Genomic DNA, 25106 nt, shown 5'->3' with positions numbered 1-25106 from the left:
CCTCAAGCGAATGCAGAGAAAACCACCATGACAACTGGCGGTAGCAGTGAGCTGGGCAGTCCTCACCAGCCAAGGACAGTGATTGCATGCCTGCACACCTCTGGGTCACCATGAGGAAGGCGGTCTCAAGCTCATGCAGGGAAACCCACCATGACAACTGGCGGTAGCAGTGAGCTGGGCTGTCCTCACCAGCCAAGGACAGTGATTGCATGCCTGCACACCTCTGGGTCACCATGAGGGAGGCGGTCTCAAGCTAATGCAGAGAAACCCACCATGACAACTGGCGGTAGCAGTGAGCTGGGCTGTCCTCACCAGCCAAGGACAGTGATTGCATGCCTGCACACCTCTGGGTCACCATGAGGAAGGCGGCCTCAAGCGAATGCAGAGAAAACCACCATGACAACTGGCAGTAGCAGCAAGCTGGGCTGTCCTCACCAGCCAATTGCATGCCTGCACACCTCTGGGTCACCATGAGGAAGGCGGTCTCAAGCTAATGCAGAGAAACCCACCATGACAACTGGCGGTAGCAGTGAGCTGGGCTGTCCTCACCAGCCAAGGACAGTGATTGCATGCCTGCACACCTCTGGGTCACCATGAGGAAGGCGGCTTCAAGCGAATGCAGAGAAAACCACCATGACAACTGGCGGTAGCAGTGAGCTGGGCTGTCCTCACCAGCCAAGGACAGTGATTGCATGCCTGCACACCTCTGGGTCACCATGAGGAAGGTGGCCTCAAGCGAATGCAGAGAAACCCACCATGACAACTGGCGGTAGCAGTGAGCTGGGCTGTCCTCACCAGCCAAGGACAGTGATTGCATGCCTGCACACCTCTGGGTCACCATGAGGAAGGCGGTCTCAAGCGAATGCAGAGAAAACCACCATGACAACTGGCAGTAGCAGCGAGCTGGGCTGTCCTCACCAGCCAATTGCATGCCTGCACAACTCTGGGTCACCATGAGGAAGGTGGTCTCAAGCTAATGCAGAGAAACCCACCATGACAACTGGCGGTAGCAGTGAGCTGGGCTGTCCTCACCAGCCAAGGACAGTGATTGCATGCCTGCACACCTCTGGGTCACCATGAGGAAGGCGGCCTCAAGCGAATGCAGAGAAAACCACCATGACAACTGGCAGTAGCAGCGAGCTGGGCTGTCCTCACCAGCCAATTGCATGCCTGCACACCTCTGGGTCACCATGAGGAAGGCGGTCTCAAGCTAATGCAGAGAAACCCACCATGACAGCTGGCAGTAGCAGCGAGCTGGGCTGTCCTCACCAGCCAAGGACAGTGATTGCATGCCTGCACACCTCTGGGTCACCATGAGGAAGGCGGTCTCAAGCTAATGCAGAGAAACCCACCATGACAACTGGCGGTAGCAGTGAGCTGGGCTGTCCTCACCAGCCAAGGACAGTGATTGCATGCCTGCACACCTCTGGGTCACCATGAGGAAGGCGGCCTCAAGCGAATGCAGAGAAAACCACCATGACAACTGGCGGTAGCAGTGAGCTGGGCAGTCCTCACCAGCCAAGGACAGTGATTGCATGCCTGCACACCTCTGGGTCACCATGAGGAAGGCGGCCTCAAGCGAATGCAGAGAAACCCACCATGACAACTGGCGGTAGCAGTGAGCTGGGCTGTCCTCACCAGCCAAGGACAGTGATTGCATGCCTGCACACCTCTGGGTCACCATGAGGGAGGCGGTCTCAAGCTAATGCAGAGAAACCCACCATGACAACTGGCGGTAGCAGTGAGCTGGGCTGTCCTCACCAGCCAAGGACAGTGATTGCATGCCTGCACACCTCTGGGTCACCATGAGGAAGGCGGCCTCAAGCGAATGCAGAGAAAACCACCATGACAACTGGCAGTAGCAGCGAGCTGGGCTGTCCTCACCAGCCAATTGCATGCCTGCACACCTCTGGGTCACCATGAGGAAGGCGGTCTCAAGCTAATGCAGAGAAACCCACCATGACAACTGGCGGTAGCAGTGAGCTGGGCAGTCCTCACCAGCCAAGGACAGTGATTGCATGCCTGCACACCTCTGGGTCACCATGAGGAAGGCGGCCTCAAGCGAATGCAGAGAAACCCACCATGACAACTGGCGGTAGCAGTGAGCTGGGCTGTCCTCACCAGCCAAGGACAGTGATTGCATGCCTGCACACCTCTGGGTCACCATGAGGGAGGCGGTCTCAAGCTAATGCAGAGAAACCCACCATGACAACTGGCGGTAGCAGTGAGCTGGGCTGTCCTCACCAGCCAAGGACAGTGATTGCATGCCTGCACACCTCTGGGTCACCATGAGGAAGGCGGCCTCAAGCGAATGCAGAGAAAACCACCATGACAACTGGCAGTAGCAGCGAGCTGGGCTGTCCTCACCAGCCAATTGCATGCCTGCACACCTCTGGGTCACCATGAGGAAGGCGGTCTCAAGCTAATGCAGAGAAACCCACCATGACAACTGGCGGTAGCAGTGAGCTGGGCAGTCCTCACCAGCCAAGGACAGTGATTGCATGCCTGCACACCTCTGGGTCACCATGAGGAAGGCGGTCTCAAGCTAATGCAGAGAAACCCACCATGACAACTGGCGGTAGCAGTGAGCTGGGCTGTCCTCACCAGCCAAGGACAGTGATTGCATGCCTGCACACCTCTGGGTCACCATGAGGAAGGCGGCCTCAAGCGAATGCAGAGAAAACCACCATGACAACTGGCGGTAGCAGTGAGCTGGGCAGTCCTCACCAGCCAAGGACAGTGATTGCATGCCTGCACACCTCTGGGTCACCATGAGGAAGGCGGCCTCAAGCGAATGCAGAGAATACCACCATGACAACTGGCGGTAGCAGTGAGCTGGGCTGTCCTCACCAGCCAAGGACAGTGATTGCATGCCTGCACACCTCTGGGTCACCATGAGGAAGGCGGCCTCAAGCGAATGCAGAGAAAACCACCATGACAACTGGCGGTAGCAGTGAGCTGGGCTGTCCTCACCAGCCAAGGACAGTGATTGCATGCCTGCACACCTCTGGATCACCATGAGGAAGGCGGTCTCAAGCGAATGCAGAGAAAACCACCATGACAACTGGCGGTAGCAGTGAGCTGGGCTGTCCTCACCAGCCAAGGACAGTGATTGCATGCCTGCACACCTCTGGATCACCATGAGGAAGGCGGTCTCAAGCTAATGCAGAGAAACCCACCATGACAACTGGCGGTAGCAGCATTAGTGCTAGAATTCTGCTTGGATTTCTCCATAGTGCATTTAAAAACAAGCACATGCAATACAATACATTATGACAAGCAATGCCCATAAATTGATGAAGAGAAATGCCTGCTTAACATTTCTCAAGCACGTATCAAGCAGTTGGGATGATCAAATGACAGTTAGCAATCAATGGTAAGCAATTCTCTTCCGCAAGCCATTCTTGTGTTCTATAGGCTAAGCAATGAGTTAACCATTTAAGAACTGTTCACTGACTGTGCACTTAGCTCATTTGAACTGTTGGTTCCCTGTGCATAGATGAGTTGAGCTTAGTAACTGCATAAATAATGCATATTGGAAGCACTTTTCTTGCTGGATCAATGCTTAAGGAATGCCTCTCATTTGTACTCTCATACTTGTTTAACATAAAGCCCAAATGCATCATTTACCCCCAAGCACTCTGATGCTGCCCTCCGACTCTTAGTGTTGTACATATCAGTTAAAAAATACCCTCCATATCGCCAATGCCACATTTGCAACCGCTGTCATCACTTACATTCCTCCATCTTTTTGTTGTGGCACCCAAAACTACTGTGTTTAAAAAAAAGTGCCATTATTAATTTCCTACAGCAGCTGCTAAAGTTCAGGTTGTGAACTGTTTAGCTTGTTAAGCCGTGTCTCTCAAATAGTGCAGTCACTTAGTGTAGATTTACACCAGAGGTGGGGGAATAGGTGAATTCATGGAACGGGCTGAGCCAGGGTGTGTTGGCTGTAAGAACCGAACACAAACCCATCGACAAAGGACCCATACTTGGCATCCTGACTTGGGACCCACCACAACACAAAACCCATACCTAGAGTCCTGACTCGCCACCCACCACAAGACAAAACCCATACCTAGAGTCCTGACTCGCCACCCACCACAAGACAAAACCCATACCTGGAGTCCTGACTCGCCACCCCCCACAAGACAAAATCCATACCTATCATCCTGACTCGTCACCCACCACAGCACAAAACCCATACCTAGAGTCCTGACTCGCCACCCACCACAAGACAAAACCCATACCTGGAGTCCTGACTCGCCACCCACCACAAGACAAAACCCATACCTGGAGTCCTGACTCGCCACCCACCACAAGACAAAACCCATACCTGGAATCCTGACTCGCCACCCACCACAAGAAAAAACCCATACCTAGCGTCCCGACTCGCCACCCACCACAAGACAAAACCCATACCTGGAGTCCTGACTCGCCACCCACCACAAGACAAAACCCATACCTGGAGTCCTGACTCGCCACCCACCACAAGACAAAACCCATATCTAGCGTCCCGACTCGGCACCCACCACAAGATAAAACCCATACCTAGCGTCCTGACTCGTCACCCACCACAAGACAAAACCCATACCTAGAGTCCTGACTCGCCACCCACCACAAGACAAAACCCATTCCTGGAGTCCTGACTCGCCACCAACCACAAGACAAAACCGATACCTGGAGTCCTGATTCGCCACCCACCACAAGACAAAACCCATACCGGGAGTCCTGACTCGCCACCCACCACAAGACAAAACCCATAACTAGCGTCCCGACTCGCCACCCACCACAAGACAAAACCCATACCTGGAGTCCTGACTCGCACCCACCACAAGACAAAACACATATCTAGCGTCCGGACTCGCCACCCACCACAAGACAAAATCCATACCTAGAGTCCTGACTCGTCACCCACCACAAGACAAAACCTATACCTAGAGTCCTGACTCGCCACCCACCACAAGACAAAACCCATACCTGGAGTCCTGACTCGCCACCAACCACAAGACAAAACCGATACCTGGAGTCCTGACTCGCCACCCACCACAAGACAAAACCCATACCAAGCATCCCGACTCATCACCCACCACAAGACAAAATCCATACCTAGAGTCCTGACTCGCCACCCACCACAAGACAAAACCCATACCTAGCGTTCCGACTCCCCACCCACACCAAGACAAAATCCATACCTAGCGTCCCGACTCGTCACCCACCACAAGACAAAATCCATACCTAGAGTCCTGACTCACCACCCACCACAAGACAAAACCCATACCTGGAGTCCTGACTCGCCACCCACCAAAAGACATAACCCATACCTGGAGTCCTGACTCGCCACCCACCACAAGACAAATCCCATACCTGGAGTCCTGACTCGCCACCCACCACAAGACAAAACCCATACCTAGCGTCCTGACTCGCCACCCACACCAAGACAAAACCCATACCTAGCGTCCCGACTCGTCACCCACCACAAGACAAAATCCATACCTAGAGTCCTGACTCACCACCCACCACAAGACAAAACCCATACCCGGAGTCCTGACTCGCCACCCACCAAAAGACATAACCCATACCTGGAGTCCTGACTCGCCACCCACCACAAGACAAAACCCATGCCTGGAGTCCTGACTCGCCACCCACCACAAGACAAAACCCATACCTAGCGTCCTGACTCGTCATCCACCACAAGACAAAACCCATACCTGGCGTTCTGCCTCACCAGCAACCACAAAAAAAACAGATCTGGTGTCCTGCCTTTTCTAAAGCCCCACAAAAAGAAACGGATACCCGGCATCCTGCTTCCCCACAATTCAAACTCCATACCTGCCGTCCTGCCTCCCCTCACAAACAGAGCACCAGTACTCTGCTTCCTGCCATGCCACCTACCACAACACAGAGCCCCCTCCCTGCCCACCTGCCTCCTTTCCCTTCACAAACACAGAACCCATACTCTGCTTGCTGCCTTGCCACCTACCACAACAGAGAGCCCATGCCTGCTGTCCTGCCTTCCTTCCCACCTCAATACAAAACCCAGGCCTGCCTCCTCAACCCTACCCAAAGGACGAACCCATCACTGCCATCCTGCTTCCCCACAAAACAAACCCATACATGGTGTCCAGCCTCCCTGCACCACACATGAGGTCAGGGGAGGGTGGTGACAGAAAACTTCATGAGATCGGCTTGTACTGTGAGGGCTGGTGTTCAGGGTATCCTTTGGACTCGGGTGCCGCTCTCGGGGCAGACAGCGAACCGCAGGGTTATTTTCTCTGACTAGTGACAGAATGCCTAGTATGGGATTAGAATGGTCCTTGTTTGAAAGTTAGTAACAGACGGCCATCTCCCAGTGACATAGAGCATCCGGTTGTGTGAGGGTGTCCAATAGGCCCATGTAATCCTCATAGAGCTGGTGTCATTGGGCTCCCTGTGAATTTGGCATGACTCTCCTGGTGAATCTTTGTGGTGCAAGCCACAAAATTGCCGAAACCATTGTTACAAAACAGAGAGAGGGGGGGGGGGGAATGGGGTTCTGAACTCAGAACATCTGGTTGGCATAGCAACCAGCAATGCCATGCCATGAAATGGCCAATTCGCTGAAATAAAAACTATCCAAACTTCTCCGCCATACTACACACGGAGATCCCTAACAGGATTTGTTCGAATCTACAGCTTTGCCGGGCCGGGCTTTCCATTTCCCAACTGCATAGTGATTTGCCTTATTGGGCTATTTTGGACTATTTCATGTACAATTGGGATTATTTTTGGACTACTTTCTGCAGCATTCTTTTTTTATTACTCCTGAGACTTCCTCTCTACTAACACCCACCCAACACTTGAGCAATCTCTCTATCCCCATCCCCACACTCTCTGCTCTCACCCACTCCACTCTCCCACTCTCTACCCCCACAGACCCCACCACCATTAGAAGTGCTGGCTGGGTTATGTGTGGGCTATTTTGGGCTACATTTGACAAGTCCTCCTGTGGTTGCTTTGTTGTTCATATTTCCTGCCCCCAAGCAACTAACACCAATGAGCCACCCCAACCCATACATCCACCCCAACCCCCTCTTCCCTCGCACACCCTACCTCCGCTCTCTCTACCCTCACCCACCCTACTACCACTCTCTCTACCCCAACCTACCCTCACACTCACTACCCCACCCACTCACCCTACCCACACTCTCTCTACCACCACCCTACCCCCACCCTCTCTACTCCCACCCACCCACACTACCGCCAGTCTCTCTACCCCCACCCACCCTACCTACACTCTCTCTACCCCCACCCACTCACCCAACCCACACTCTCTACCACCACCAACCAACCCTACCCCCACTTTCTCTTTGCCCCACCCACCCAACCCCCTTTGTGTTCCCCACCCATCTGCCTTACCCCCTCTCTCGCAACACCACCCACCCTACCCCCATTCTCTCTATCCCTACCCAACCACTCTACCCCCACCCACCCTACGCCCACTTGCTCTACCATCCATCTGCCCTACCCCCTCTCTCTGCATCCCCACCCACCGTACCCCCTCTCTCTACTGTCACTCATCCAGCCCTCGCTTTCCTTACTCAACCCTACCTCCTCTCTCATTACCCCCGCCCACCCATTATTCCCTCAGCCACCCCTGCCCCACACCCTTTATTCCCCACCCACCTTACCCCTTCTCCCTATCCCCTCTCACCCTCTATCAATGGCTTCCTCCCTTGCTCTATTCCCCTCTCATTCTATTGCACACCTGCACCCCTTATTGACGCCTCCTTTGAATCTTTGCACTCCCCTCCTTGCAACCCGGTGCCTATAAATGCAAAACGCAAAGAGCAGCGTTAAACGCCAAACCTATTGGCATTACCAATGCTTGCTGCTAATGTCCTTTCTTATGTCCCCTTGAGCCCCCTCTATTTGTACCTCATGGTCTCTTCATGCCTCACCTTCCCACCATGGCCTCCTGCCTCAGCATGCCATAGCATTAGGCCATTTTCCCACTGTGCCACACTCTTTTCCTGTCCCACTAATGTTCACGCATTCCTGTCATGACCACTTCCTGCACATTGAGCAGGAATGATGGGGAGACATCAGTAGCTGAATTTAACCAGCATTGGCAAAGTAAACGGTTTTGTTTTTTGTGTAAGCCTGGAGTAGGCATTTGCCAAGCCTTGGCATAACGGATATGACCTGGTCATAAAACGGAGACAGCTGTAAAACGGTTTGAGTACCTGGGAATATAACAGCCTTGGCTGGCAAATGCCAAATGCAAGGTCTCGTCACAAGCACCTGTGCACTTCACTTGCATGCAGACAGTTTGCGTATAAGTGGTTCAGTAAGGAGCAACGTGTATAGCGTTCTTTCATCGACGGGTGTAATTTCGATGTGTTTTTTACGAGTAAATGTTTCTGAAAAAACTCATAGAAAGATATGGGGGATTGGGAAAGTATATATAAAGCGTGGTTTGTTTGGGAGTAGGTAAAACAAAAATGGGGGGAAACTCCCTCAAAAATAAAAAATAAATCAATTTCGATGAGTTGTTTCGGTAGAAAATACTCGGAAAAAACCCATTGAAATGACACCCCTCAATTAAATGACATTGAACCGGAGCAAAGGTGTTTTTTTCTCGTTGATTTATTCAGTATGTATGCACAATGGGCCGACATCCATGAAACACTTTTTTTTATGATTTTGACAACAGTACATCTAAAGCAAGTCACTTGAAATGGCTCTTTTGTAACCTTTTCGATGTATAATGTGTACATGCATCCTTGACCCCAAACTTAAGGGAATTGATTTACTGCACCCAACACCTTCTTTCTCAGTTCACCCGTTTTTTGAGTCAGGTGACATTTATGTATTTTTTATATCACTGTTATAATTGTCCCGACGCGTTGGCGGATGCCGCGCGCCTTTGTGAATAATGTCCATGGTATTACTGGGCCCCCTTTCCTGATGAATGGGAGGGTCAGGGGTGTGTCCTCGTTGTGTTCCATGTTAAATACGCAAACTATTCCTTTGTTTCCGCAGGTTATATGTGCACCCCGATTCCCCATTCACGGGAGAGCAGTTGCTCAAGCAGATGGTGTCCTTCGAAAAAGTGAAGCTCACCAACAACGAGCTGGACCAGCATGGGCATGTACGTATTGAATGAGCCAAATGCAACAAGCAACACTCGAAGCATTGTCAACTTTACAACATAGGTTCACCGAGCGTTTTCCAATGGGGTTGTGCCATTATAAAACACTTGTGTGAATGAACCCTTACTGTAGGGGAAACCTACCTAATCACGTGTTATTTTGTGATCATGCATATAAAAGAAAACATAGAAACGATTGTGTAGCATTCACAACAAACAGTGCCTGATTTACAAAAATCTTTTCAATAGGACTTCTGCATGCTAATTTTTCTAAATCAGCCCCTTAGATGTCCTTTTATGTGTGATGGGGTGTTTACTGAGCCACATTTCTGACAATCGATCTTGTGAAGTGTGCACTACCTTGGCTGAGTAACATTATCTCATCTAGCATCAGTACGGCAATCCAACAAATAGTGAAGTCCCGTCCGGGTCTCTGAATGTTTTAATAATGTGCACTCATCCCCTCTTCTGGTGTCCTACCTGTGAATGTACATTCTAACCTCATTTAAATGGAAGGAGCCAATGTTGTCGCAACACATTCAAGGCGGCTCTGTTACATATTGGAGCCAACAAGGCCGAGATTGGATTTATGTGGGAGGATAGCTCGGGGGCAACAATCTCAAAGACGACACGGAGCAACACAGGTTTTATCTCTGGGTCCGCGCTTAGAAACCTCTGGTATTAAGCGCTTTATAAATAATCTATCGTATCATATAATAAACGCAGTTCCATGTGTTAATATCCCCACAAAAATATCGCCATATTTTTCCGGTGATATTACGGCATGGAACCTGTGGTGGAAACCCCTGCATTATTTTTAAAGGAGTGGGGGACACCCCTGCAACCCCCACTCCCAAAAACCCCCAAAATGATCCCCCCAAAAATATTGCCTATGGCCGTTCCAGACGACCATATAGATAGTGATATTTTTGGTGGGGATAATATGTAGTGATACCATAAACGCAGACAAGGCGCCTGATTTACAAAGCATTTTTAGATGGGATTTTCCATTTTACAAAAGGCTTTTGTAAATCAGGCATAAGAAGGTGTAGTAATATTATATCCTAAGGGTCTCAGATGCATAGTAGCACTGCACAGCAGCGGCCACCTTTTGGGCTATTAATGTATGCATGACACTCATGCAGCACTAATCGAATATGAGGAGCACTTTGTCATTCCAAAGTAACAATGATTTCAATAATCTCTCGATATCAGGGCTCAAGTCGAGGTTAGACATGGGTGGGTGGAGTCCTCCCACTTTTTTCAGAGGGCACGTTGATATGCTAATTTCTGATGATGCCACATTCAATTAGTATGTTAATGAGCCCCCCACTTAGTTTTTAGGACTTGACCCTTGCCCGACATTTAGCAGTTTACCAAAGTAAAGCAACTACAGTGCATATATTATCGAAAGTCCCTTACTCTATTACATGAAAGCAGGGTAGAAAACACACCACGAGGGCGGGGACAGGGCGGCACGCTGTTACTAACAGGAAGGAAGCCAATACAATGTTGCCTATTTTATGTAGCTATTTGTAAACAAATGTAACAATATATCCCCATAAACAGAGGCTATATCAAACTATCATTTGCTGCTTACATTTTGCTGTTAAAATAAACCTTTTCCTCAGCTGATACACACAGCATTTCTGACCTCCACACTCCCAAACTATTTTTTACCAATTTGTTTATTATCAAATGAACATTTATGACTTTCATTGATTAAACATCTGTAAGTGTGCATCTGCGTCCCAGAGTTCATCAGTCACAATCTTCACGGTATGCCGTAATAGGCAGATTCACATCTTGAGTCCTCACTCACAGATCTCGACTCATTCATGAAGGGCTCTTTGCACAGCTGGATCCAGCTTTTCCTCTGAATGTGCCCTAGCAGGGCCCATGATCTAAAAACATTCAAAAGGCAAAGGAAACACATTTTTAATTTAAACCTCTGAGTGGTGCTTGAGCATCACTTATGAGATGAAACTATTTCATTGGCGGAGCAGGACATTTCGGCAGCGCCAGTTCGGCGTGGGCCGATTTGGCGCAGACAATTGGCCGCAAAACCTTTTTTGGCGTGCCCAGTTTGGCATTTTTTTTTAAAAAAGGGATTGCTGCCGTTTGAACCCAGCTAGCTGGACTGCAAGACCGAATATATAACCACAAAGACGTAGGATCTTAGTGTGTACATAAGCAAAATATATATATATATATATATATATATATATATATATATATATATATATATATATATATATATATATATATATCATCCCAGGTCATGTTTCAGAAAAAGGAAAGCATAGCATCCAGAATGACTTGAGTTAATGTATGTAGCTTGTGCATATGAAAATTAAAATAGTGATATTGTCCCACACAAACATGCAGGCACCAAAAGATCTCAGTGCCAAAATGGGTCTTGCAGCCATAAGTCCATGCCAAACTCGCCTGCGTTCAATGGTTGCATTGAAATGGGGTGTACAGTTTCATTGGGGTACAGAGAGGAGGGGCATGTGATATGAAGAGAAACATACAGCTTATACAAATTTGGGACAATGCATATGGCAATTATTACTTCACCCACACTTTTGCTTTCAAATAAACAAAGGGTGATTTAACGGTTTGCTTTTCAAGACCCCCCCTACTTTGGTCTAGGGTAGGGAAGTCTGACAGAAAAATTAGGATGTTTGAAGAATTGTGGATTTCAGACCCCCTCCACTGAAAGCCTGTTGGGCAAGGTTGGACAAAAAGATTGGACTGATTTATGAACAAACAACCCTCTTCCTTAAAGAAGTCAGGGTCAACAGAACAAAAATGATTACCCAATTAAATATTAGGCTATAGTTTTTCTGCGCACACTGGGAATGAGCTTTGTTAATTTTGAATTTTAACAAAATCATCCGTAGTATTGTGCCAAAGGGAATTCATTAAGTGAATATTTTAAGTTTAATAGGCTATGTATACACAGTTTTCTCCACTCTCCCACCCACGATACAGGAAAAGGATTTAAGGCCTGTAGATTCCCCCATCTTTTGGTTTCACATAGCTCAGTTCTACTTACATAAGAAGCCTCTGTTTAAAGTTGAGGAATGCCAGCTGCATGTCAGGACCCACTGGAAAGATAGGGCAAGGGTCTGGTCATTCCACTCTCAAGGATGGCCTCCCGCTCTCCACCATAGGACCCAGTCAGCTTTTTGGCCTTCCTAGAAATAGACAGCTCCACTCAGATGCACTCTCAGCAATATACTCTGGTGTTTCCTTGCAGCTGTCAGATGGTAAGTTTCAGCAGCCCTCTTGATGGTAGATTTCAGCAGCTCTGTCCCTTAATCCCAGTGCATTCCCCCTTATATAGCAGCAATGACACCTTCAAGTTTACAGTCTTGGGGAGTGCCCTGCAAGAGCTCTCACAAATAGGATTGGACAGTTACCCTGCTCTCTCCTCCCTACTCCAGCCCAGCTCTACGGATTGGTTTAGAAGTCTGGAGCAGACATATGGCAACTTCCATTTGCAATCCCCATTTGTTCTCATGTCAAATTTTGGCAAACATCTAGTTATGTGGCAACACTACATAATCTCACTCACAACTGACATAATATATATAGTTTCTGATTCAGCTAAACATGGGGAATTAAATAAGATGACAGCCAGGTCCATACTTTTTTGCATGACCGTGTGGCAATTGACTGCCATTTTCACAAAAGCATAATCGTTAGAAAAATGCAATGTATTTCTCATATTCCTAATTTCACCATCCACCCATTTACCAACTCTCACAGTTGGAACATTTTCAGATCTGCCAGAAACCCATTTTAGATGGCCATTTCAGTTCCCTGAGTTATAGGTGCATTAATTTTATATCTTCAACATCGCCTGGAGATTTCCTACAAATTGACACATAAATAAAGAAAATCTGACTCATGGTTGCTGGGAAAAAGGCCTAAATTATAATAGTCCTTTTAAATTAAGTGTACATCTGTATGTTCAGCAAATGGGAGCTCTGCTTCATCCAGCCAATTATCTCTCTGGTCCGGCCTGTGACCAGAGTTTTTTATGAGTCTCTTTGAAGTTGGAGTTTCAGCCTCCCTTAATTGTATTGTCTTCACAGACCCCCTCTACATTTTGGTCATGCACCAGCCAGGGCCATTTGTCTCTGCACATAGCCCAGCCTTCAGGGACAATAACTTTCAGACAGGCCACATCTTATTGGAGTTGTAAACACTAGGATGCCAGCCTTCCAGTGGGGGAGTTCTTTGTGACATGTGTCCTACAGAAAGCTTTTCATGAAAACAAAGTGGCTTTTCTTTTCAAATGTCTGCTGGTATTTTGCATGCGAAACATAATATACATTACCTTTTGTGAACACGAACCATGTCTTTTTCCCTGACATGTTTATGTTAGATGGGGTACATTTTTCACATTTAATGGCAAAAACACGTACAAAGCCAATTTTGTGACAGTGTTTAAAAATCCTGTTTTTCATGTGAAAGGGACCTTTGAATTACCCTTCCATTGTGAATTAAAAGGCTGCTTTTCCTTGGGTAATGACAGGTAGGCCTTTTTCACATGGCCCTTCAGTTTTCTTCTGCAAACACACATGCAAAGCCATTTGTGTGACATTGTTAAAAAATCCTACTTTTCATGTGAAAGGGACCTTCCGTTTGGGGCCTTTCATTGCACCACACATTTCCCTTGTTTTTCCAATGCTGATGTGAATGTCCCAAGGGTTTTTGCATTGGTCACTTACTTTTTCTTTTGTTACTGCTGAACAGGGGCGACGAGTACATGGGTGCTCTGGGCCCTGGGACAGCCCCTATACTTAGAATGGGATTTTTTAAATTATTTCCTTACTGATGGTATATGTATGTGCTTTTCACCAATCAAGCCAAATCAGCGCTGTCTTACAAAGGGACACAGAGAAATAACAAATACAATATTTAAAATGTACAAGCACTGATTCAAATGCGTTATGCTAAAATTACCATTTTGTGTGAATTGGAGGTAGTTCTGCTCACTCTGCGCTAACCGTTAGAGTATTTAGGTAGTGTGGGCTTTCGCATGAATTGGATTGTGTACCTGAGTACGGCGCACGTACCACACCATGTTAAAAATTAATGTAATAAAGTGCCTTCTCTAGTTCTGTAATATGTATAAACGTCCTCAAACATCCTCAAATCTGGTGAACACCCTAGTCTTTTAGCTGCGCAAAAAGGCAGAGAAAACATATAAGCAGTAGCATAAAGCCACTGTCATGAATTGGAAATGTGTTTGTCTTGCTCTCACATGAATGGTGGGTGCCTTTCTTCACCCATGTACCGGATGACCAACCACATACTTTCCCTCCCTCTAAAAATGACCAGAAATTAAATGTGAATGTTAACTGCAAAAAAGTAGCAAAATATGCACAGCGAAAAGCAGAATTGCCAAAAGTCTACATTTTACAACGTGCAGCAAGCGTTGGGGGTTACTCAGGGTAAGGCTGCACACTATGATGGTTTCTTAGGTACTGCACTCAAGGGGAAAATGGGAAGGAGAGATGGCATCAGGGTAATTTTTGCTGTCACTCTCCACGAATCAATAAAAAGATTATGACAGTATTTTCCCTAGGTACACTTTCAGATGGTTCCAACACATAAGTGAAATAGATCCACCTCTCTGTATAAAACATAGGGCACAATCAGCACCACCATCCAGAATGACCCACAATAATATGTATTTGAAGTGGTACATGTATTTAAGTGTTGGCAAACCTTGCCGTGCTCAAGCCATCACAGTACATCTGACTGCACCATGTGTTCTTAGTCCAAAGGAAACCCAGTGGTTCAAGTCAATGCAGAGTCAGCCCCTCCAGGCCACGTTCTGTTGAACCATGGGCTTCCACAAATGGAGAAATCTACCAGGCAATAACTCCAGGCAATAACTCTTCCCTAACAACCCTGCCTGGATGCCTCTAGTTGATGTTGACCGTGATCTGTCACAACCAGGGCCCGCCAGTAGATGCTCCAATGTTTGCTATGCCCTTCTCTCATTTAACCCATATTCCTCGTATTCTGTCGAGGATCTCAATTTCCAATGTCATTTCATGGGTCTGCTTTGGTTCATACAGTTGTTGTTTATTTGTTGTTGTTTCATTAACTGTTGTTTGCTTGTTCTATTGGCCATGATTGCTGATCAATTGGTAATCTTGCAGTCCTCCCCTTTGCAGATCATCCTGAACTCCATGCATAAGTACCAGCCCAGGGTACACATCATTAAAAAGAAGGACCACACCGCCTCTCTTCTCAATCTAAAATCAGAAGAATTCCGGACATTTATCTTTCCTGAGACAGTTTTCACAGCCGTCACAGCTTATCAAAACCAGCTGGTAAGTAGTCTCTGTGGTTCAGTGTAATGGTTACACACAGTCCAAAGACACACTTGTCCACCTGTTCATTCTGTGTCATGACATGTTTTACTTGTTTGCTAAGCCCACCTTGGACTTCATGGACATCAGTCTATGATTTGTGGATAATATATGGCACAGGTTCAAGTGGTGTTGAAGAGAATATAATACAGTTGAATTGTTAAGCACATGACATATAAGCACATATCGTGAGCATTCCACTTTGTTGTTAGCTGAAGTCTTAACGAAAACACATTTCCCCCCTGTAAGTTAAACAAGTAATATTATAACTTATCATAAGAATGCTGGACGTGGCTCAAGTCAGTAACCAGTAGAGTGCAAGTTGGTTGTCATACATTCAAGTGCTTTAAATGACATGGAGAATTACCTGCACTGGCATGTCATATGCCACTTCATTTGCTTATGCCCTCCCTGCCTTTTCTGGCTTGTATCTGCCTTGTGGGGAACATGAGCTGTGCTCTCAGTGCAGTCGCTACTGGACAGCTGCTCTGAGCTTGCTTTCTGGTATGCAGGAGCTTGAGGTTCTGCCTGTGGCAAGGGCCATGCTGGATTGCTGTGTGGGGTGCACTAGATGTTCCCATTCCTGGGGTAGGGGCTTAACCAGTGTGTGGGTGTTTGAGGCTGAGCTGTGTGTATGTGGCTGTGTGGGCCTGTGGTGATGGGCCTGGGAGAGATCCAGTGAGCAGGGGCTCAGTCTCCCGCTGCGCTTGTAGCGTGCGGTCAAACACGCTGAACTGGCTCGTCCTGGTTAATTGGGGCTCAGGCTCACACTGGAGCCACACAGCGTCGAGCTGGAGCAGCAAAATGTGCACAGGCATCCTTAGCCTTTTATATGCATCTGGGATCCTTGGAGCAATGTCAAATATATATTGCTTCCTCAGTGTCCTTGATTTCCACAAGATGCCCAAATGCACACTGTGCTATTAGGTTTATGGCTGACATTTGAAGACTAAAGTATCGTTCCCACCTGTCCAACCCATATACCCTTTTGCCCTCACTATTGGTTTCCAGCCTAAGGACCTTTTTGAATTTCTATTAATAAGTGGTCACAACGGCACAAAGACAGTGGGCCTGATTTACTAAGCGTTACCCATTGAAAAACCCGCTTGTAAATTAGGTTCAGAGAGAGAGAGAGAGAAAGAGAGAGGGGGAGAGAGAGAGAGAGAGAGAGAGAGAGAGAGAGAGAGAGAAAGAGAGGTTGCCCTTCCCACCACCTCTCACCTCAGCCAGGTGTGTAATGTCCAGCCTCAAATCGCAAATGAGATATGGAGGAGGGTGCAACTTAAATGGTGGGGGGTGTCTCATGATGCATTTTTAAAAATGCACTTCACCAAACATATTAGAAAGAGCATCCATGCCACAAGCAGCATCATTTATGGTAAAAAAAAAACACTAAACACCAATATGTACTTTTTGGGTAAGGGTTCCCTGCCTTTATGTACCAGTGAAACATTTGCATCTTATGTTTAATCGATGCTGAACCCTAGGGCTTTAGGGCTTTAAAATAACACATGCTGACTGTGTGTTTCGCCAACCTTCTTATTTATGTATGTGCGTGTATGGGTGTGTGCGTGTGTCTGTGTGTGTGCGCGTGTGCGCGCGTGCATGCTTATATATGCTGCTGTAAGCGTGCTTGTGTGCGCATGCTGTCAAATCGTTTGCACATCCGCCATGTTTATGTCATTATTGGGGCCATAAAAAGCCACGAATGCGTCTCATTCGATTCACTGCTTCTGCTAAATACATTTATGTTTGTTATTCGATAAACGCTAAATACATTACACTTTCAACAAACTATCTCGTATTTTCAAATTGAAAGGTCATGCGTCCATCGAAGCAGTCAAACCACTGCGTGTAGGTGGAATAGTAGGTCACGCTCCACGTTTGCCATGCTCCTGAACAAAGGTTGCCTCCATTTTCGAGAGACAGTCTCTTGGGATAATGGCTGTCTGAGTGGTGACATCATAGGCACCCATGGGCCCTCTAACTAGGAGACAAGTATGGTCTGCAGCTGTGTCATGGGCACTTGTTCTCACATTGCTAGGATCACTAACAGCAAGCATTTTGCAATTGATTGTATCAAGAATGGCAATCACTTTTATAGTCAGCTCTACAAACTGAGATGCCTTTTGCCATTACATCCACAGTAGGAGGTAAGATTTAGCTGCAATTTGAATCAGTGAGATACTAATTACATAAATGCAATAAGCCAACAGGTCATGATTTCAATGCAAAATACAGAAATCACCCACCTTCTAACTGATGGGTGAAATAACTATTTGACATTGAAAGTGTTGTGTATGTGTACGTATAATGGGTATAGTCAAAATTAAGGTATTTTAAATGAAGACAGTAAAAAACCTAAATACATCATATAATTTTTCAGTAAAAAGAATAAATGATGTCCACATATGTGTATTGTGCTTTAAATATGTGTTATGGATTTAGAAGTATGGGGTTACCAACTCAACAGAGCAGTCACCTCTACATTCTTATGTACCAATTTCCATCTTTGGTAAGCTTTCCAAACATGAGTCTCACCCCCAACGCCCCACTGACCGGTCAAAGACCCTTCGAACCCTGCTCAATCTACCTCACCTTTTCTAAACCATATTGCCCCTGGCAAGAGGTGCTTTTCTGTTTGTTTGGATCATTGTTGCTATTATTTTGAGCAAACCTGTGTGCAGTTATGTAAATAGTGCACCAACATATTGTATCATCCTCAGTTCATTTCTGGAGCTGCACTGATGTCGCAGAGGCACAAAGCATTGGCTACCTCAGCCTCTCAAAGTGAGGTTGATGACCACTATTCTACTCCTACAAGACACACTTATTGAACATCTAATTATGTGTTAGAACTCCCAGCAGAGTTGAATCAGATGATCCATCTTGCTACCATGCAAAGGGCATATATTACCAAAATCTGCACACGGCCACTGATTGAACTTGTAATAAACAGTGATGCCTAGGTATAATATTTCATGACACATTGGTGGGCATGCAGAGTGGTAGCCAGGGTGCCAATAATTGGATGTGCACTGGAGAAAATCAGAATATGCTCATGAACATCTCATAGTTGCACCGGATACCTTATGCTTGATTCCCAAAACTGGGAACTGGAGCAAACCTGGGGGAACATGGTCCCCATGGTGGTCTTGTCTATCAGTGGGTCTTCAAATGTGTGCCTTGCAATCACTGGTAGTTTTGGTTCTTCCACTCTCAAATGTGATGCAGGCATTCAGTTATTGTGGTCTGTTGTGCCGTGTCCTTTTCACGGAGAAGGGGATCTGGATGTCATGAGTGTGCCTTTGGGCTGCAGCTGATGGAGTGAGATGATGATATTCATCAGAGGTTGCATATACATGTTCAATCGTTGGCTTCTGCAGGGCAGATTTTCAGCCCTGCCCCTGGTTACATTTTATGAAGGCAAAGTTGTCCCAAAGATCATCGATGGTATTGAAGTATGCACTTCTGGGCATTAGGGTCCACAGATTATCTAACTGTGTTCCAATGGTGGCCATACGCTACGAGTTGGGTCTAAAGTCCCTCACTGTTATGGCACTACCATTTAAATGTTCAATAACAACAGCAAGAGTGAAGCCTTGGGAGACACTTCATGTGATGTTTTGACTGCCAAATTAGCAAGTCCCATTCAGCCTTCTTGATTGTAGCTTGCAAAGAACATTCACCTTGGTACTGTATCAGATATCCTGGGCCACCTCTCAAAGCAGTCAATGAAAATCCCATTGCCTACTAGGTCACACACAGTGGATATGTCGACCGGAGCCAACACTGAAGATATATCTGAATATAGTGTGGTGACAAGGTCTTCCCTAATGTCAGTCAGCTTTAAAGCATGCGGCTTGTCAAAAAGACTGCTGTTTGTTGCCACAATTCTTTGCAGCTAGTGGATGATTTTAGGGGCAAAGAGGTGTGTAGCAGTTGCCAGATGTTTGAGGGCAGTCCATTGATATTCTTCTTAAAGTAGGGGTCTGCAACCTGTGCCTCTCCAGATGTTTTGGTCTATGACTCCTCCCACAATCACACACCATTGATTTTGTTGGCTAGGAATAATGGGACATGTAGTACAAAATACCTGGAGAGCCAACTGTTGCAGATCTCTGCTTTAACGACTTTTGTTGTACAAGATTCCACTGAAGGGCTGGTTGCTTTTGAGGCACGCTAAATTTGATTGAGGCTCTTTGGGGAAATTGGACTCAGAGAGGTTTGTTTGTTTGTTTTTTTATTGATTTTATATGGCGCGCCAAACCCAAAGGTAACAGGGCACTCCAGAGAACAGGAAAACAAGATTACTTAAAAGCTTAGTTGCAGGCACAGTATAGTCATATACTGGAAATACATTATATACATTATATACATTACATCAGTTACATGCTAGTGTCAAGTAAAAGTATATACTAGACATCATAATAACAATAACTCAGCTGAAGAATAAACATATATACAGACAGGTTGGTAGGTATGGATTGGTCCATGGTTAGGCTTGGAGATCATTGGAATGTAGCCATGCAAGTATATTCCGTCTAAAGCTAGAGTAGGATTGGTCTGTTCTGACGTCAAGTGGGAGGGCATTCCAATATTGGGCGGCTTTAACTGGGAAGCTACTGCCGCCTGTTTTTTTTAAATCTAAATGTAGGTATCTGAAGGCAGTAGGAGTTGGCAGTTCTGGTGGGGTGGGTAGAAGTTGTTCTCGCAATTCTTGCTGCTAGGTAAGGGGGGGCTGCATTATTAAGACATTTGAAGGTGAGTGATGCTGTCTTAAGTGAGATTCTGTCACAGATTTTGAGCCATTTGTGTTTTCGTCTTGTGTTAGAAATGTGTTCTATAGAAGATAAATTGAGGGCAGTTCTAAGGGCGTTATTTTGTAATGTTTGAATTTTGTCAATGATGTATTTGTTAGCTCCCAAATACAAAGCATTGCAATAGTCAAGTTTGGAGAGTATTAGGGCATTGGCAATGATGATGCAGCTGGGTCTTGAACAGTCGCAAGAGAGGGGTGACAAAAGTGCAGGGGGCATGTTAGGATTTTCTTATACGAAAATTACGTATGGCCGAAAATTTCAACCAAGTCTCCCATTCGTTTGCATTACAGTGAACAAGGGCAGCGGGAGCTGCTGGGGTGTCCCCCGAACCCTTGTTCACTGTAATGTGAGCAGGGGTTGCGGGGGTCTCCCAGCTCCTGTCTCAATAAAGTTTAAAAAAAGGAAAAAAAAGAAAAGTGGACCCTGCAGCGCTGGTTCCCATACACGCAAGGGAACCGGCATTGTAGAGGGATGCTGGAGATGGCGCACACAAGGAGATGTGCCGCCCAGAGGTAAGTAAGGGGCTGGGGGGGCAAGGGGATAGTCTGAAATGTGCGGTGGAGAGAAAACCGAAAGTTATTTTCGGTCAAATAACTTTCTTTTTTTTCTTCATCAAACATTTCAACTTGATTTATTCTCGATAATCCAGGGTGGATAGCTACACGAGTAAAGTGAAGGTCTCTGACATGACGGAAGCCTGGACTTTTCACAAATTCGAATCCTGTGGCAAGGCCAACTTTCATCTTTCTGAGGTTAATTAAGCAATATGCCCTGAGCGGCGGGGGCATTACGAACTCAGGTAATGCCCCGGGGTCCATAGTTATAGGCCCGAGCGAAGCGAGGGCCTTAACGAAGGCCCTGAGGCATTACCAGAGTCGGTAATGCCCCTGCCACGTGGGGCATATAGCTATTAGTACCCCAGCCCGCAAAAACTGCATGACCGGGGCACTATGAGCTTTTTTTTTCTCCTGAAACGCTGCAGAATTTCGGGAGAAAAAAAAAAGATGTCAAAGAAAATGTCCGACACGGAAAAGGAAAACGGAGCCCGTTTTCCCTTTCCAAGGCAGCCATCGGGAGTGGACGCGCTGGAAACAGAAGCGTTTCCAGCGCGTCCGCTCCGGAAAAAAGAAAGAAGGTAAGTGCGGTTGGGAGGGCGGGAGGGAAGGTAAGGGGAGAAAAAAAACAAAAAAAATAAATGTACCTGGGTCCTCGGCGGAGGATGATAGAAGCCTCCAGCCGTGTAGAGGCTCGGAGCGAGGATGGCCCCGCTCCGAGTCTCCACACGGCAGGAGGCTGGCATCCTCCCCCACCGGGGACAAAGGATAGAAGGTAAGTGGGCTGGGGGGGCAGTGAGGTGGGAGGAGGGAGGGAGGAAAGAAAAAAGCCAAAGCTTTACCTGAGTCCCCGGCGGGGGGCGAAGGCAGCCTCTCAGCCGTGGGGAGGCTCGGAGCGGGGATGGCCCCGCTTCGAGCATCCTCATTGGCTGAGGAGCTACCACGGCCCCCCCACCGGGGACAAAGGCCATGGAATCTCGACAGAGGGATTCCCGGCCTGGTAATGACTCGGCGAGGGCCAATCAGAATGGCTCTTTCATTCTGATTGCGCCCTCGCGGGTACTAATCATTCAAATACCATTCAAAATGGGGTAATAATACTGACTGGGACAGATTACCGAAACTTTGTACTGGTGCAAGTGCAATTTAGCATGGTATTAGCTCTAGGACAAATGTCGCCCTAGTGTAAAATATATATGCCTTCAATGTATTTTTCCACCAGGACAAAGACCATTTTAGGGTTCATCAGCTTTTTAAGATATGACAGGCATTTACAACTGTGTTATAGAATAATACATCTCTAGAGCCCATCTCTAGGATGCACTGCATAGAAAAACCTTAGTAAACATCTCACTTAGCAACAGTGTTGGACTTGTTCATCCACCAGACAGTAAGAACCAGTTCGGTTCATGGAAAGACCACGAGGAAATGTGCAAATAGTCTCCTTTGCAATTGATTGAATGTATTTTTTCTCCTATGAATACTTTTTTTGAAATCCTGAAACCTGATTGGATTTTTCATGCCTCAGCAGTGAAAACGTTAAGCGATAGTTGCTAATCAGGTTGTTTGATGTGATACCCAAAAAGCAACAAAAAAAATGACAGTGGGGTGTTTTGCTTGTATTTCCAGATAACCAAGCTGAAGATTGACAGCAACCCCTTTGCCAAGGGATTCCGGGACTCCTCCAGACTGACTGATATTGAGAGGTAATGGGAGTCTTGTGTTTACTTACTGTGCTGATTAGATAAAGGGGAGAAGATGTGTTTAGGGCAATATCCCTACAACCCTAGAGAGGTTGTGATTATTAATGATATCTGTTTGTATATAATAGTCGTCTCCCCTTCCTTTTGGCCTCCCATTCTACTGCGCAACAAAAATATATCATCGAATTTCAGTTGGTAAACTTCCATATTAGCAGACAAGCGCTACGAAGATGTTTTTTGGGAGAGCAGCTGTTCCCGAGTTTATAAAGATAGTCCAAGGCTCACTGTAAATAAACCACTACATGTTGTCCATGATGTCTTTTGAGCTCTTATCCACGAGTTAAATACAGAAATCGCTTAATTTACATGGTCGAATGAAAGCACTCAAATCAACTTTTTTTAAATGAACACATTTCTAAAATGGATGGCCAATAAGACCTGCCACATAATTCTGAAAGGGTTACTTTAATCATGTTATTTTTTAGCACTGTATAAACCTAATTTATAAGTAACTTAAAGCCACGTTTAAAGCTCCTGCATAGTGTGTTTCATATACTTATCCAGCTTTTTTTTGTGTCCTGTATGTAAGGTGTATCTGATAATGTCTCACACAATGAAGCAATGTGTTTTTGTTTCATGTTGATGTCTACAAATGCTCTTTCTTACTGCATCGTGCTTTACCTATGTACAAAGGGCAATGTTATCCTGTGACATCGTTTTATCTATGTTACAAATGTTTTTGCATGTTGTATTTTCACTGGATAGAAAGGAGTAATTGTTAGTCTTCAGCGACACACACACACATTCTCCTATTATTAATTACCGAAAAGATATTCACACTACATGATTAGTGTCCCATACAGGTCGTGACATAAAAAAGCCGAAAAAGCAACAGTGCAGCCCTTTATGACTCTGTTCAAGTTTAATTTAAACCTTCATTGAAAACCCAATTCACAATGATCTGAAGTTTCACAATTGCTTCTAGGATTGCAGCCTTGTAGCATCCAAGCGGAAGGCGGGGCTTGTTTGCTAACCGAATGCCAAAATCAATCTGGGCTTTCAGAATGAACAAAATAATAAGGACATAATGGCCAATGAAATTAATGAAATGCACACTAGTGGGGTACCATCCTGTTTCCATGTATTCCTATACTACAACCCCTTCTGGCTCTGAACCCACTCTTCCATCTACCCAACCTCCTCGCAATCTTAGTACCAACAAATGTATGCTTTTTTGAATATGTCTTGATGTCAAAGCATGTTGTGGCTGGTGAATTTTGTAATTGGAAGGGCATACATGTTTTTATGAAATATGTTGAAGCAACCGAGCATAGCGAGTGAGCCCAAACCAACAAGGGAGCATTCGGGGAGGTAGGGAGGTTTCTCGCTGCATGAAAATTTAAATAATTATGGGTTAAAATGGTACTTTTTACAGCACACATTCTGTACAAAATTGGGAGAAAAGCCACACAGTTTGCAATCTGTTTTGTATGTCAGTACATGAAAACATTTAATAAATGCAAGGCACCAACAGTGCACTGGAGCTTTTTCATGATAACATTTCCCACAATATATGCCGATCTAAAAAACTTTTTCATTCTGGTTGTGTACATATTGGCTCATGTAGGCTGCACCAATATATGCAAGTATTACCATACAAGAAATTACTCATGTTGGCTTTGCAACAAAAAATGGCAAGACAGTTAGAAAACATGTCCAGACTGGCTGCAATAATGTAGGCCAGTGTTACCATGTAATACCACTTATCATGCTTGCTTTACCCTTGATGCCCAGTAAAAATGCTAGGCCAGAGGAAGAATGTATATTCAGACCGACTGCACCAATGAAGGCCAATTCAGCAATGTTACAACACTCATCATGCTGGCTTTACCTTCATACCAGTAAAATAATAATAATAATAATTAGGCTTTTATATAGCGCTACAAACCCTCAGGTATCCGAGCGCTGCTTATTATTACCCACGGTGTGTGGTGCTCATTTATCGACCTCGGAAGGATGAAAGGCTGAGTTTGGCCCCGCTGGGATTCGAACCTGCGTTAACAGGCTCTGCACGGGTGTCAAAGCGAGCGCTCTACTCGCTGTGCCACTTGACCGGCTACATGCCATGCTACATTTAAAAAGTATAGCTAGACTGGCTGCACCAAAGTATGCCAGTCTAGGTACATAATAACACACATCATGTTTGTTTTAACCTTGATGCCCAGTAAAAAATACTGCCACAGCATGAAAGTATAGCTAAACTGGCTGCACAGAAATATGCCCGTCTAGCTATGTAAAGGCACTCCCGTTGTTTGCTTTACCCTTGATGTCCAGTACAATATACCATGACATAGTAGGAAATGACAGCTAGGATGACTGCTCCAAAGATTGCCAGTTTAGCTATATAATAGCACTCATCATGTTTGTTTTACCTTTGATTCCCCCTAAGAAATACCATGCCCCACTATGAAAGTATAGCTAGACTGGCTGCA

At 46.1% G+C, this 25106-nt stretch overlaps 1 protein-coding gene across 2 annotated transcripts in view; it reads left to right on the top strand.

Annotated features, from left to right (window-relative positions):
• TBX20 (T-box transcription factor 20) overlaps positions 1–25106 on the top strand; it is a 114469-nt gene that overhangs the window by 31822 nt on the left and 57541 nt on the right. For both annotated transcript variants that reach the window (XM_069613246.1, XM_069613245.1), the window contains exons 4-6: positions 9025–9133; positions 15337–15495; positions 22541–22617. In XM_069613246.1, coding sequence (XP_069469347.1) covers positions 9025–9133; positions 15337–15495; positions 22541–22617 — 345 coding nt within the window. The remainder of the gene's footprint in view (positions 1–9024; positions 9134–15336; positions 15496–22540; positions 22618–25106) is intronic.

This window comes from Ambystoma mexicanum, chromosome 5p (genome assembly GCF_040938575.1).
Source record: "Ambystoma mexicanum isolate Mex_15411 chromosome 5p, UKY_AmexF1_1, whole genome shotgun sequence".
In the NCBI taxonomy this organism is placed as follows: domain Eukaryota; kingdom Metazoa; phylum Chordata; class Amphibia; order Caudata; family Ambystomatidae; genus Ambystoma; species Ambystoma mexicanum.
The sequence above is the reverse complement of the archived record's forward strand: the minus strand, read 5'-3'. Positions and strand labels throughout refer to the sequence as shown.